The sequence below is a fragment of the Cetorhinus maximus genome, chromosome 25, assembly GCF_964194155.1.
Source record: "Cetorhinus maximus chromosome 25, sCetMax3.hap1.1, whole genome shotgun sequence".
NCBI classification, from domain to species: Eukaryota; Metazoa; Chordata; class Chondrichthyes; order Lamniformes; family Cetorhinidae; genus Cetorhinus; species Cetorhinus maximus.
This window is the reverse complement of record NC_135903.1, coordinates 41877098-41892560: the sequence shown is the minus strand read 5'-3', so window position 1 is coordinate 41892560 and position 15463 is coordinate 41877098. Positions and strand designations below refer to the sequence as shown.

The following is a 15463-nucleotide window of genomic DNA, read 5'->3' as shown; positions in this document are numbered from 1 at the left end:
GTCTTCTTTGGGTAGTGCCATGGAATGTTTAACATCCACCTGAGAGGGCCTTTGTTTGTGATTCATTATGATAGGTGGCACCTCTGACCATGCAGCACTCCCTCAGTACAGCACTAGAGAGTCAGCCTAGATTGTGTGCTCAAATGTCTGGCATGGGGCTTCAAGCACCAACCTCAAAGGCCAAAGTGCTACCAACTGAGTCAAAAGAATTCTCTTCCATAAGGGCTGGATTCTGCTCCATCATCCCACCTGAAATCATGGACAGAATTTTCCTGTTGGCGTGTGTGGGCGGGTCCTGTCCGCCGACGCGTAAAATGACGTGCGGTGACGACAGGCGAGCGTCCCGACGTTGCTGTGCGCTATCGCAATATTTCAGTGGGCGGGTGTGCGATGATCTCCAGTGTGCACCCGCCATTAATTAATGGGCCACTTAAGGCCCTTGAGGCGCCAACCGACGCTGATTTTTCGGGGCCCGTGTGATCTTCAGGATGTCTTACAGGTGCAACAGGCAGGCGGGTAGGACACATTTGTATAAACCTCATCCAAGGCGGGATAAGAGGGGTCAGTGGGGTTGCGAATGTTCTCAGTCAGATATTTATTTTTGAAAGTTACTGAGACTTGCCTGTGTGAGCAGAAATACTTCAAAACTCACACCAGCTGCTTGGACAGGAGTAACAGCCTCCAGGTCAGCACTCTGCAGTGAAGAATCCTTTTTGGGGCCTGCAGATTTCAGGAAGCCTTCCCTTAGCCTGGGAATGGGAGTTGTGCTCTCCACAGGAGGCACCTCCTCTGAGGAGGAAGGGAGGGCTAGAAGGGGGAGGAGGCCAGGTGTGCACATTCAGCCTTCAGGGGAGCCACCTTTGGGAGGAGAGGTGCAGGCACAAGGGGTGCAGGGCCAACAGAAAGCCCAAGGCGGAAGGGGCCAAGAAGATGCCACTATCCTGCTGCCAGGGTTTACAGGTAGTGATGCAGCTACCTCAATATGTCTGAGGTGCAGTGCCAAAGGAGGCTCTGTCTCTCAAGGGAGACAGTCAACTTTTTCTGTCAGATGATTGGGCCTGAGATCTCCTCTAACTGTGTGGGTGGGCACCCCATGCCAGTGGCTCTGAAGGTCACAGCTGCCCTCAACTTCTATGCCTCCGGCTCTTTGCAGGGGTCGAGTGATCTTTGCGGAGTCTCCCAGTCAGCTGTCTGCACTCGTCAAGCAGGTCACAGACGCTCTGTTCAGACGGGCATTGACCTTCATCCACTTCCGCTGGGACGAGGCCAACCAGACACAGTGAACCAGAGGCTTCGCGGCCATTGCTGGCTTCCCCCGCGTCCAGGGTGCTATAGACTGTACACATGTGGCCATCAAGGCGCCAGCAGGTGAGCCCGGTGCCTTCGTCAACAGGAAGGGCTTCCACTCCATGAACGTGCAGATAGTGTGTGACCACAGGATGCTGATTCTGCAAGTCTGTGCAAGGTACCCAGGCAGCTCCCACAACGCCTACATCCTCAGACACTCCCAGGTGCTGGGGCACTTCAGTGCTCCAGCCCGGCTGGATGGATGGCTGCTGGGTGACAATGGCTATCCCCTCAGAAGGTGGCTCATGACGCCTCTCCACCATCCAATAACAGAAGCTGAGCAGCGGTACATTAGGAGCCACGGCTCCACAAGGGCTGTGGTGGAGAGAACCATCGGTCTTCCCAAGATGCGCTTTCTGATGCCTGGACCGTTCAGGGGGCGCACTCCAGTACCCCCCAATCGTTTGTCACTGATAGTGGTTGCATGCTGCGCTTTCCACAATCTGGTGCTGGAAAGGGGCGATGCTGTGGACAAAGAAGATGTAGACGCAGTGTCTGCAGCTGCACACGATGAGTCCAGCAGTGAGTCCGAGGATGAGCACGCACAGGGACATGCTGAGGGGGTAGACGCTGACCCGCGGATACTCCAGGGAGGCAGGGACACCTGGAAGGCTTTAATCCAATGAACCTTCAGCTAGAACACCACAGATGGACCTCCAACAAAAGCCTGGGCTGTAGGCTCCATATTCAATACCTGAGTGCTACATCTGCCTGGATTGGAACATTAGCTAAGGGCCAAGTCAATAAAGCTCAATGTGACACAACAAACTCATAACATCCTGGGTAACCGTCCACCTGCAGAGGAAAAGAGTCACCCTCAGCCACGGTCACATGTCTAAATTTAATGATATAATAAAATGATCTTAAGGAAACAAAATGACATGGTGTTAAACACCCACATCAACTAATCATGACCTCATTACAGGCAACACCAAAGCACCAGTGAGAAGCCCGTGGTGTGCCTAAGGTGCCTTAAATTTACGCTTTTGGGTGCTATGTCTTGGTGCTCCCGCCTCGCTGGCACTGGCATCTGAGACAGCCTGTTGACCCTGCTGTCCTGTTGGCCTCGATGACCTTGGCGGACGTCCTCTGGCCCATGGAGCCTGTGCCGCCTGGGAAGTAGCGGCCAGTTCCACAGCTGGCATCTCCCCAGTCGTCACAGCCTCATCAGATGCAACGGTCACTGGCAGAGGGGCGGAGGAGCTGCTGCCCTCATCCAGAGCGCCCTGAGAGGAGCCCCCAGAGACGACAGGCAGTTGCTGCGCCGACATGAGGTCGCTTCGGAACTCCCTGCTCATCATTGATGGATGGGCACCGGGCTGGGAAACTTGGTTTCCAGACCATCTCCCACACTGGCACTGACCAGCTGAGATCAATGCCTATGTGAGCCTATGTGAGCCCTGATTGTTCTCCTGGAGGAGCCTCGCCATGAGAGTCGCCACTCTCTGCATGGAGGAAGCATTGTGCTCGGCCATGAGGCTCATTGCATCGGCGAGGGTCTGCGTGGGCTCCTCCACCACAGAGACCAAGCCAAGCATAGCCTCATGTATCTCTGCCAGATCTTCCTGCACACCCTCTGGACTTCCAGCGTTTGCTGCCTCATGGACGACTCTAGAGGCACATCATCAGCAACCGACTGAGCATGTGCCTGGTCCCCTGCAGTCCTCCAGCTGTTAGCGCCATGGGCACTTTTCGTCTCCGCCAGCTCCTCCAGCGACTGTGAAGTGCCCTCACCACTGTGCCCTGGGATACTAGCTGATGATCTAATTCTCACCGAGGTGCCAGTATCTGTGCTGGTGCCTGCCTGGCAGGGATGGTGTGACGCTGATGGGTCAGAGACTTCAGGACCCTCAGGTTTGAGAGGGGGTCCCTGTGCCTCCTCCTCCTGGCCCTGATCCGGTGTTGCTGAAAGGAAGAACAAGGACATTTGATTAGTATCATTATGTGCTCATCCTTCCATAAGCAATGGTCAACCCATGTTGCAAACTTCAATCACTAAACATTCAACAGTGTCATGGCTGCTGGGATACTAATGGTGACCTCAGTGCTGGGCAAACATACCTGCCCATGGCCTCCCAGCCTCACCGACATTGGTGGACCTAGGCGCATGGCATCTCTCCAGATCGAGGGCCTCCTGCTCGAACCTGGTAATGATGGCCAACTGGGCCGGCCCTCTGCCAGTCCTCACCCGCTTGGTGGCATTATGAACATTCTTCTCCTGAAAAGGAGAGAAGAGCATTGGTTAGTGCAACTTGTACCTGGAATCTCTTCGCTGCCGTCCCACCCCAATCAGAGTGGGACATTGCAGGGCTCCAGTGCCTCCTCACCCCGCAGCTGCCGAACACTCACTCAAAGATGCCAGGCCTGTCCCCCCTCCCCCCCAATCCCGTTGGCCAAATGCTGCCGACATCACATTTGGCACCACACGGTTCAACCTTGCAAAGCAAGGAGGTGCAAGCACGTGGAGCACAGAGGGCAGCAGATCGATCGGTGCCAGTGCCACCTTGGAAGCTCCCCTCCCAGCATCTCATCACCCTGACTTGGACACGTTTTGCAGTTCCAGCACTGCGCCTAGGGGCAGCTCCTCCAGGCTGACCCCAAACCAGTCATGTGGGTCTCAGTGTAACACATGCTGCGGGGGCAGAACCCATCTCTTCATCACCCTCTCAGGGTGACCTCGGCATGGGCAATATCTGCTGGCCCACCCAGCGAAGGACACATGCCGGCAATGATTCAATGCAGTAACTGCACTCAGAGTTGGGGGGGGGTGGGGGGAAGGGGGAAAGCCGACCTGCTGGGTTAAGTGACCAATGTCAACATGGTGCTCACCCTTCCAGAGAGCAACAGGTCGTTGAAGCGCTTGCGACACTGGATCCAGGTGCTCCGCACCACGTCGCGGGAGCTCACCACCTCCGCCACCTCCTCCCAGGCACATTTGGTCATGGGGGCCTCCTCCTCCTGTCCTGGGGTACGAGGACCTCCCGCCGTGCAGCCATCTCCTCGAGGAGGGCAGCAAGGCAATCGTCTGAGAAACAAGGGGCGCAGTGGCCCCCTGCCCTACCCTCCTGCCTGGCCTGCTCACCAGCAGCGCTCTGGGGAGCCCTTCCACTGGCCATGACTCGCAGCCTTTGCAAGGCTGCAGCAGCCTTTTAAACAGGCTGCTGGGTTGTCATTGGACCCGGTGGTCATAGCAGTCCCTCCGCCGCCCACCCACTCCCGCTGTCCTGGGGAGCTGCATTTTATGCTGGGTGGCCCACCTGCCCGCGCCCGCATGGCCCACCCCGCCCGACTGGCAGAAAATTCTGCCCCATGTATGATTTTGATGGATAATGTTGGTAAGTGCAGGCGAGGAGGTGGGGTCAGCTCCAGGTCCCCTGATGAATTGTTCTTAATTCCACTTTACTTACCACTGCTTCTTGGAGATGCCATGTATAAGATCGCATTAGGCCTTGGGAGGTCAGGTGGGGGGAAGGGGGCAGTTGTGAAGGACCCAGAATGCCTCCAGTGGAGGAGAATGCCTTGTCTTCTCTACCTGCAGTCGGCCCTGAGACTTGCCAGTTAAAGGCCTCAGTCTTGACTGAAGCCTTTAATGAGCCTTCAGCTCTGATCTTCATGAAGTTTCACTCATTTAAGGTCCTTGCTGGATCTCTCACCAAACTGTTGGTGGGCTCCATCTTGATTACCTCCCAGAGGTGAGGGGCTTGCTTTATGTTTGTACTCAGTGAGCCTTAACTCTGGGCAATGGTTTGCGGCTGTGCCAGGTGGAGCGGGACAGGCAGAAATCCTGCTCAGTCTGAACTTTGTCCTGTGCTGTCTTGACTCATAGTATCATCCTCCTTGCATGCATTGCTCAATTGGTTGGTTTTGAGAAATAAAGTTTTTTACCCATAACACACATTACTCAACAAAATAATGCCTCAAATAGAAAAAGAACACCAATGTACAGTTTGTCAAAAACTTTTAAAAACCTTTGAACTGAGGACCAGAAGTGCCCAACAGTGCTGTCTGCTGACAGCACTGCCTTCTAGTGACTGGTATCAGAGCAATGAAACATCCAATAGTAAATTACATAGAATTTTATTGCACAGAAACAGGATATTCAGCTCTACAAGATCATCTTTTCATCTTACTTCACCTCACCTGATCAACTTCACCTTCCATTCCTAATTTCTCCTCGTGGACTTAGCTGACTTCCCTTAAATGCATTTGTAATAATTGTCACCCCAAATGGTAGCAAGTTCCACATTCTAACCACTCAATGGGTAAAGAAGTTTCTCCTGAATTTCCTCTTTGATTTATTAGTTTCTATCACATTTATGACCTCTAGTTTTTGACATTCCCACAAGTAGAAACATCTTGTCTATGCCATTCTCTACCCTACTGAACCCTTCCATAATTTTAAAGGCCTCTATCAAGTACCTATGAGCCTTCTGTTTTCTGGAGTAAAGAACCCAGCCTGTCCAGTCTATAAATGATTAGATAGGCTGAGAAATGTGAGTAGGAAATAATGCAAAAAAGGCAAAGGAACAAAGTTAAATGGTTTCTGCCAGATTTCAAAGCACACACTCTATCCACTCAGACCTATGGCCAGCATATCAGGATTGACAGGAGACAGGATAATGTTTTATACTCCAATCCATTGAAAACTCCAATATCTACACTTATAACTAAGGAGAACAATTAACACCTGCTTATAACAATAGTATCCGGTCTGCACTTTGGAATTGTTGAGGCAGCTTGTTCCAAAAATGTGCTCTGTAGCAAACACTGTCTTGTGCTATTGGGCAAGAGTTATTACCTCAGAGTTACCATCGATACAAACCTCATTCCTGTGGCCATTTTGTATGGATGTCCCTGGACAGTGAATGTCAGAAGGCTCACCATCACCATCCAACAAGAGTTTCTGAATTGTCATCAGAGTCAGAAATCTGGACTGATGTTCCCCTTCCTTAACTGAGGAAGTCGAAGGCAATTGTAGCCACCCTTTTCAACTTGCGGAGGTGACCCAACTCTTTACAGATTAGAGGGCAGTAATTTAATGGTTGCAACTGTGACGATTAACTCAAAGGTCATGGGGTCAAGTCTCACCATGGCATGTTGTGAAATTGATTTCAATAAATCTAGTGATTTGTGGTCTAACACCAAAAAAAAACGACAGTTGCTGCATTGTTGTTAAAAGAATTAACTGTTTCATTGATGCCCTTCAAGGAAGAGATCTGCTGCCCCTGAAAGCTTAGGCCTGTGTGTGACTCTAGTCCCACACTGTGTGACTTACTCCAAAATACCACTTTCACAGGGCAACTAGGGATGGATAATATAACCTTACAGAATCAGCCACACCCTGAGAACAAAAGGGAACAACCCTGTGCGCTGTGTTGAATGGCTCAGTACCACTCGACTCGTTGCCAGCCCAGCCAACATTTAGCTGACTATACACAGAAAAAAGATCTCAACCTGCTTCCCAGATTGCCTTGAGTAACTTGTTTCTTTTCAGTTTTCCACCAGTTATCTTGTGCCCGTCGATACCCTCACACTACACATCGTTCCAGTAAACTGTACAGTGCTTCAGCTGCCAGTGGACATAAATGTCACAATGAACCCAAAGATCGGCAGTACATTCTTCATGGTGCGAGATTACAAAACCAGGGGACTTATTGTCAAACAGGTGAGCAGGAAGAAATAACAGGTAAAGATGGTGTGGTAAAAATGAAGCTTTTTTTTATTATTTCACAAGATATGGGCATCACTGGCTGGGCCAGTATTTGTTGCCCATCCATAATTGCCCTTGAGAAGATGGTGGTGGCTGTTGTGTTCTTATAATGATATAAGTTCTTGAGCTTATTCGCTATATAAAACACAAGGCAGCAATCACTCATAAGGGATTGGGTTAACACATTGTGTGTGTATATATATATATATATAAATATATATATACACACACAGTGACATATTCATATCCTTAAAGGTATACCACAACAGTGGTGAGCCACCTTCCTGAACCACTACAGTCCATTGCTGTAGGTATGCACACAGTACTGTTAGGAAGGTGTTCCAGGATTTTGACCCAGCAACAGTGAAGGAATGGTGATATATTTTCAAGTCAGGATGGTGTGTGGCTGGGAGGGAAACTTGTAGGTGGTGGTGTTCACATGCATCTACTGCCCTTGATAGTAGTGATCACGGTTTTGGAAGAAGCCGTGGTGAGTTGTTGCAGTGCATCTTGTAGACACACTGTTGCATCGATGGTGGAGGGAGTGAATGTTTAAGGTGGTGGATGGGGTGCTAATCAAATGGGCTGCTTTGTCCTGGATGGTGTCAAGCTTCTTGAGTGTTGTTGGAGCTGCACTCATCCAGGCAAGTGGAGAGTATTCCATCACACTCCTGACTTGTGCTTTGTTGATGATGGACAGGCCTTGGGAAGTCAGGAGGTGAGTTACTCGTTACAGGATTCCTAGCTTCTGATCTTATCTTATAGCCACAGTATTTTTATAGCTGGTCCAGTTCAGTTTCTGGTCAATGGTAAATCCCAGGATGTTGATAGTGGGGGATTCAGTGATGGTAATGCCGTTGAATGTCAAGGGGCGATGGTTAGATATTCTCTTGTCAGATTCTCTTGTATTAAGATTTTCTTTGCCTAGCACTTGTGTGGCGCGAATGTTGCTTGCCATTATTAGCCCAAACCTGAATGTTGTCCAGGTCTTGCTGCTTATGGGCATGGGCTGCTTCAGTCTCTGAAGACTCATGGAGGGCACTGAACATTGTGTAATCATCATCGAACATTCCCGCTTTTCACCTTATGATAGATGGTTGGTCATTAATGAAGCAGCTGAAGATGGTTGGGTCTAGGACACTACCCTGAGGAACTCCTGCAGTGATGTCCTGGGACTGAGATGATTGACCTCCAACAAACATAAACAACTATAACCATCTTCCTTTGTGCTAGGTATGACTCCAAATAGCAGAGAATTTGCGACACCCACCCCCCCTTCAAGATTCCCATTGTGGCATTCGGTCAAATGCTGCCTTGATGTCAATGACAGTCACTCTTGCATCACCTCTTGCGTTCAGCTCTTTTGGACTAAGGCTGTGATGAGGCATGAGCTGAGTGACCCTGGTGGAACCCAAACTAAGCATCAGTGAGCAGGTTATTGCTAAGCGGTCACTTGATAGCACTGTTGATGACCCCTTCCATCACTTTACTGATGATCGAGAGTAGACATATTGGGTGGTAATTGGCCGGGTTGGATTTGTCCTGCTTTTTGTGTACTGGACATACCTGGGTAATTCTGCACATTGAAGGTAGATGCCAGTGCTGTAGCTGTACTGGAACAGCTTGGCTAAGGGTGCAGCTATTTCTAGAGCACAAGTCTTAAGTACTATTGCTGGAATGCTGTTGGGGCCCATAGGCTTTTCAGTATCCAGTGCCTTCAGCTGTTTCTTGATATGACATGGAGTGAATCGAATTGGCTGAAGACTGGCATTTGTGATGCTTGGACCTCAGGAGGGGGCTGAGATAGATCCACCAGGCACTTCTGGCTGAAGTTAACAGAATGCTTCAATCTTGTCTTTTGCACAGACGTGCTGGGCTCCCCCATCGTTGAGGATGGGGATGGGGAGCCTCCTCTTTTTTCCTACCTGGGAGCCGAGCAGAGGCAGTCGGGAACCGGGAGCAGCATAAATAGAGTCCGGGGATCAGAGTACGGCCTTTCCTACCTGGGAGTCAAGCGGAGGCAGTCAGGAACTGGGACCAAATCAGCTTCTGAAGAAACTGAGTGGAAAAAACAACTGTGACATCACAGGAAATCAGTAAGTTGAGGCCGGTAAGTGCTTGGTGTAAGCAACAAAAAAGCCAGTTTAGGATACAGGAGTTAAAGTAGATCTATAAATAACAAGAAGTAAAACTTTAAAATAAAAAATATAACATAAAATAATTAAAATAAAATAGTTAAAATAAAATTATTAAAATAAATACCGAAAAAAATACCAGTGTAATTAAGAAATGTATAACTTTTAGTTGTAATTGTGGGTGGTACTAGCATTTATTAAACACAGTAAATTGTAGTATACACAGGAATTATTCCAAATAAATTAAGAAAATAATTAAAATAATTTTTTTTTTATTCATTCATGGGATGTGGGCTTCACTGGCTGGGCCAGCATTTATTGCCCATCCCTAGTTGCCCTTAAAAAGGTGGTGGTGAACTGCCTTCTGTTCAAGTCCACGTGGTGTAAGTACATCCACAGTGCTGTTAGGAAGAGAGTTCCAGGATTTTGACCCAGCGACAGTGAAGGAATAGCGATATATTTCCAAGTCAGGATGGTGAGTGACCTGGGGGAGAAATTCCAGGTGGTGGTGTTCCCATGTGTCTGCTGCCCTTGTCCTTCTAGATGGTAGTGGTCGTGGGTTTGGAAGGTGCTGTCTATGGAGCTTTGGTGAATTCCTGCAGTGCATTTGTAGATAGTACACACTGCTGCTACTATGCGTCGGTGGTGGAGGGAGCAAATGTTTGTGGGTGTGGTGCAAATCAAGCGGACTGCTTTGTCCTGGATGGTGTCAAGCTTCTTGAGCTGCACTCATCCAGGCAAGTGGGGAGTATTTCATCACGCTCCTGACTTGTGCCTTGTAGATGGCGGACAGGCTTTAGGGAGTCAGGAGGTGAGTTACTCATTGCACGATTCCTATCTTCTGACCTGCTCTTTTAGCCACAGTATTTATATGGCTAGCCCAGTTCAGTTTCTGGTCAATGGTACCCCCCAGGATGTTGATTGGGGGGGATTCAGTGATGGTAATGCCATTGAATGTCAAGGGGCGATGGTTGGACTCTCTCTTGTCGGAGATGGTCGTTGCCTGGCATTTGTGTGGCATGAATGTTTCTTGCCACTTGTCAGCCCAAGCCTGGATATTGTCCAGGTCTTGCTGCATTTGGACATGGACTGCTTCAGTATCTGAGGAGTCACGAATGGTGCTGAACATTGCGCAATCATCAGCGAACATCCCCACTTCTGACTTTATAATGGAAAGAAGGTCATTGATGAAGCAGCTGAAGATGGTTGGGCCGAGGACACTACCCTGAGGAACTCCTTCGGTGATGTCCTGGAGCTGAGATGACTGACCTCCAACAACCACAACCATCTACCTTTGTGCTAAGTATGACTCCAACCAATGGAGATTTTTCAGTCTAACTCCCATTGATTCCAGTTTTGCTCGGGCTCCTTGATGCCACACTCTGTCAAATGCAGTCTTGATGTCAAGGGCTGTCATTCTCACCTCACCACTGGAGTTCAGCTGTTTTGTCCATGTTTGAACCAAGTAATGAGGTCAGGAGCTGAGTGGCCCTGGTGGAACCCAAACTGGGCGTCAGTGAGCTGGTTATTGCTAAGCAAGTGCTGCTTCATAGCACTGTTGATGAGCCCTGCCATTACTTTACTGATGAACGAGAGTAGAGTGATGGGGCGGTAACTGGCTAGATTGAATTTTCCCTGCTTTTTGTGTACAGGACATACCTGGGCAATTTTCCACATGGCCAGGTAGATGCCAGTGTTGTAGTTGTACTGGAACAGCTTGGCTAGGGGCGCGGCTAGTTCTGGAGCACAGGCCTTTAGTACTATTGCAGGAATATTGTCAGGGCCCATAGCCTTTGCAGTATCCTGTGCCTTCAGCCATTCCTTGATATCGTGAGGAGTGAATTGAATTGGCTGAAGACTGGCATTTATAATGCTGGGGATCTCTGGTGGAGGCCGAGATGGATCATCCACTTGGCACTTCTGGCTGAAGATTGTAGTGATGTGGCAGGACTGCAGAGCTTAGATCTGATCCGTTTGTTGTGGGATCGCTTAGCTCTGTCTATCACTTGCTGCTTATGCTGTTTGGCACGCATGTATTCCTGTGTCATAGTTTCACCAGGTTGACACCTCATTTTAAGGTATGCATGGTGCTGCTCCTGGCATGCACTCCTGCACTCTTCATTGAAGCAGGGTTGATCCCCTGGCTTGATGGTAATGGTAGAATGAGGGATATGCCAGCCCATGAGGTTACAGATTGTGGCTGAGTGCAATTCTGCTGCTGCTGATGCTGCTTCTGAGTGCCTCATGGATTCCCAGCCTTGAGTTACTAGATCTGTTTGAAATAAATCCCATTTAGCATGGTGGTGGTGCCGATGGAGGGTATCCTCAATGTGTAGGTGGGACTTCGTCTCCACAAGAACCATGCGGTGGTCACTCCTACCAATACTGTCATAGACAGATGCATCTGTGGCAGTCAGGTATGTTTTTCCATCTTGTTGGTTCCCTCACCACCTGCTGCAGACCCAGTCTAGCAGCTATGTCATTTAGGATCGGCCAGCTACCGAGCCACTGTTGGTGATGGACATTGAAGTCCTCCACCCAGAGTACATTCTGCGCCCTTGCCATCCTCAGTGTTTCCTCCAAGTGGTGTTCAACATGGAGGAGCACTGGTTCATCAGCTGAGGGAGGGCTGTAGCTGGTAATCAGCAGAAGGTTTCCTTGCCCATGTTTGACCTGATGCCATGAGACTTCATGGGGTCCGGAGTTGATGTTGAGGACTCCCAGGGCAACCCCTTCCCGAATGTATACCACTGCGCCACCACCCCTGCCAGTGGGACAGGACATACCCAGGGATAGTGACGGCGGTGTCTGGGACATTATCTGTAAGGTATGATTCAGTGAGGATGACTACATCAGGCAGTTGCTTGACTAGTCTATGAGACAGCTCTTCCAATTTTGGCACTATCCCCCAGTGTTAGTGAGGAGGACTTTGCAGCATTGACAGGTCTGAGATTGATTGCGTTGTCGTTTCTGGTGCCTAGGTCGATGGCGGGTGGTCCGTCAGGTTTCATTCCATTTTTGTGACTTTGTAGCAGGCTGTTACAACTGAGTGGCTTGCTAGGCTATTTCAGAGTAAGAGTCAACCACATTGCTGTGAGTCTGGAGTCATGTGTAGGCCAGACCAGGTAAGGATGTCAGATTTCCTTCCTTAAAGGGCATTAGTGAACCAGATGGATTTTTACAACTTCCATGGTCATCATTAGACATTTAATTCCAGATTTATATTGAATTCAAATTCCACCATCTGCCATGGTGGGATTTGAACATGGGTCTCTGGATTACCAGTCTAGCAACAATACCACTATGCCATTGCCTACCGCCCTAAGTTAGTAAATTGGAATAAATTAGTAAATAAATACCATAGTAAATGTTTTGTATAATGTTTAAGGTCAGTGCAGCTTGGCCAAGTAGAATGTACATCTTGTGGGATGTGGGAAGCTGTGCAGGCACAAAGTGCCCTTGATGACTACATCTGCAGGAAGTGTCACCAGCTACAGAAACTTGAGTTCCGAGTTGTCGAGCTTGAGCGGCGGCTGGAGTCACTGTGGTGCATCCACAAGGCTGAGAATTACATGGATAGCACATTTAGAGAGGTGATCACACCACAGCTAAGAAGTACACAGGCAGAGAGGGAATGGGTGACCACCAGAGTATCCAGGAGAAACAGGCAAGTAGTGCAGGAATCCCTTGAGGCTATCTCACTCTCTAAACTCTTTTCCATTTTGGATGCTGGTGAACGAGATGGTTCCTCAGAGGACTGTAGCAAGAGCCAGGTTCGTGGCACCACAGATGGCTCAGCTGCATAGAAGTGGAGGAGGAAGAGTGGAAGTGCTATAGAAGTAGGGGATTCCATAGTTAGGAGAGCAGACAGGTGTTTCTGTGGCCGTAGGCGGGAATCCAGGATGGTATTTTGCCTCCCTGGTGCCAGGGTCATGGATGTCATAGTGCAGCTGCAGGACATTCTTTTGGGGGAGGGTGAACAGCCAGAGGCCGTGGTCCACATTGGGACCAATGACATAGGTAGGAAAAGGGATGAGATTTTAGGGAGTTAGGAAGGGAATTAAAAAGCAGGACCTCAAGAGCAGTAATCTCAGGATTACTCCCAGTGTCATGTGCTAGTGAGCATATAAATAGGAAGTTTAAGCAGTTCAGCACATGGCTGGAGAAATAGAATAGGAGGGAGGGCTTTAGATTTCTGAGGCATTGGGATCGGTTCTGGGACAGGTGGAAACTGTATAGGAAGGACTGGTCACACCTTAACTGGACTGGGCAGGGTGGTTTGGTAGTGCCTTTAGGGAGGGTTTAAACCAGATTGGCGGGGGGATGGAAACCTGAGGGGAAATTCAGAGTGGAGAGGAGAAAAACTAGCAGTGAGAAGTAGTGAAGTATCAACTGATAAGGAGAATATATCAGAGAGTAGTATCAAGGTAGATAGAATACTTGGAGAGTTTGATAGAATTAGAGTAGGGAACAGTAAGTCATAAGATGGAGCCAGAATAAGGGGGGGGAAGTAAAAAAGCCTAAATCAAGCTCATGTGCATGTATGTGAATGCACGGAGTGTGGTTAATAAGGTTGGTGAACTTAAGGCACAGGTTGACAAATGGAATTATAATATTATTGCTATAACAAAGACCTGGCTCAAAGAAAGGCAGGACTGGGGGTTAAATATTTGAGACAGGAAAGGAAGGAAAAGCGGGGATGGGGGGATTGTGGCAATATTGATTAAAGATGGCATTACAGTACTGGAGAGAGAGGATGCTCCAAAGGGGTCAAGGACAGAATCTCTCTGGCTAGACGTAGGGAATGAAAAAGCTGCAATAACATTGATTGGTGTAGTATATAGACCACCAACTAGTGGAAGGGATGTGGAGAAACAAACTTGCAAAGAAATTACAGAGAGGTGCAAGAATTATTGGGCAGGATTTTCACCTTGTTGGGCAGGCCCGGGAGCAGCCGTGAAACTGACCGCCGCCCACGATTGGGCCCCAGTTGCGATTTCATGCTGGCTGGTCAATTAACGGCCGGCCAACGTGAATCGTGCGCTGCAATGCTCAGCTCTGCCTGGGTGAAGGTGGAGAAGGGTGAGCGGTGAAGTCAGTGCATGTGCGCCGGTGCACCCACTGAAAGCTCCCTGATGGCACAGAACTGCCTCAGGGAGCTGAAGATTTTTAACGTTAAAAATAAACAATTGAAAAATAAGGAGAACATGTCACCTCACGCGACTCTGTCACATGAGCAGGGACATGTGAAAAATGAGTTTTTAAAAGATTTTATATTTTTTTAAAAATCTCTGCTCGAAACCTCATGCCGCCCGTGGATGAGATTTCGCAAAAAATGCAAAGGCCACTTGACCTATTCGCCCACCCGCCAAATGAACAGTTGGATGGGCAGTGAAAAATTCCATTTAATTAATTGATTAAGGGCCTTAATAGGCCTCTTAATTGTTGGCGGGTGCGCTGCCGCCTTTCGGATGCGTCTGAAAGCGAAATATCGCGAGAATGCACGATGACGTTGGGACGCAGTCCGGACATCATCGCTCACTATCTTCTCCCATTCGGGTCGCGCGCGTGACTGCCCGACGAGGGGAAAATTCTACCCATAGAGTAATCATAATGGGGGACTTCAATTTTCCAAATATAGACTGAGATAGGAATAGTGCAAGGGGACACGAGGACCGTGAGTTCCTGGAATGTGTTCAAGATAATTTTCTGCAGCAGTATGTTTCCAGTCCAACGAGAGGACAGGCATTGTTGGACCTGGTTCTGGGGAATGAGTTGGCCCAAGTGGATCAAATATCAGTGGGAGAGCCTCTTGGGGACAGTGGCCATTGTATCATAAAGTGTAGGTTAATTATGGAAAAGGACAGGGAACAATCCAGAACAGGGATAATTAATTGGGGGAAAGCCAACTTCGATGGGATGAGAATGCATCTGAGTCGAGTGTGTTGGAATTAAATGTTGGCAGAAAAGACAGTGGCTGAACAATGGGCCCCCTTCAAAGAAAAAGTATTGCAGACAATGTCAAGGTATATTCCCTTGAAGGGGAAAGGTAGGACAAATAAATCCAGAGTGCCTTGAATGATGAGAGAGATAGAGTGAAGATGAAAAGGAAGAAATGCGAGTACGACAGATGTCATGTAGAGAATACAGTGAAGAATCAGGCTGTATTTAGAAGGACCAGAGGGGAAGTGAAGAAACTAAGAAGAAAAGCAAGGAGAGAGCATGAAAAGAGTCTGGCAGCGAACATAAAAGGGAATCCAAGGTCTTCTAT

The 15463-nt window shown here is 48.8% G+C and overlaps 1 protein-coding gene across 2 annotated transcripts in view; it reads left to right on the top strand.

Annotated features, from left to right (window-relative positions):
* Positions 1-15463, top strand: part of LOC144668071 (solute carrier family 15 member 2-like) — a 158743-nt gene that overhangs the window by 95216 nt on the left and 48064 nt on the right. For both annotated transcript variants that reach the window (XM_078529841.1, XM_078529840.1), the window contains exon 16: positions 6842-7012. In XM_078529841.1, coding sequence (XP_078385967.1) covers positions 6842-7012 — 171 coding nt within the window. The remainder of the gene's footprint in view (positions 1-6841; positions 7013-15463) is intronic.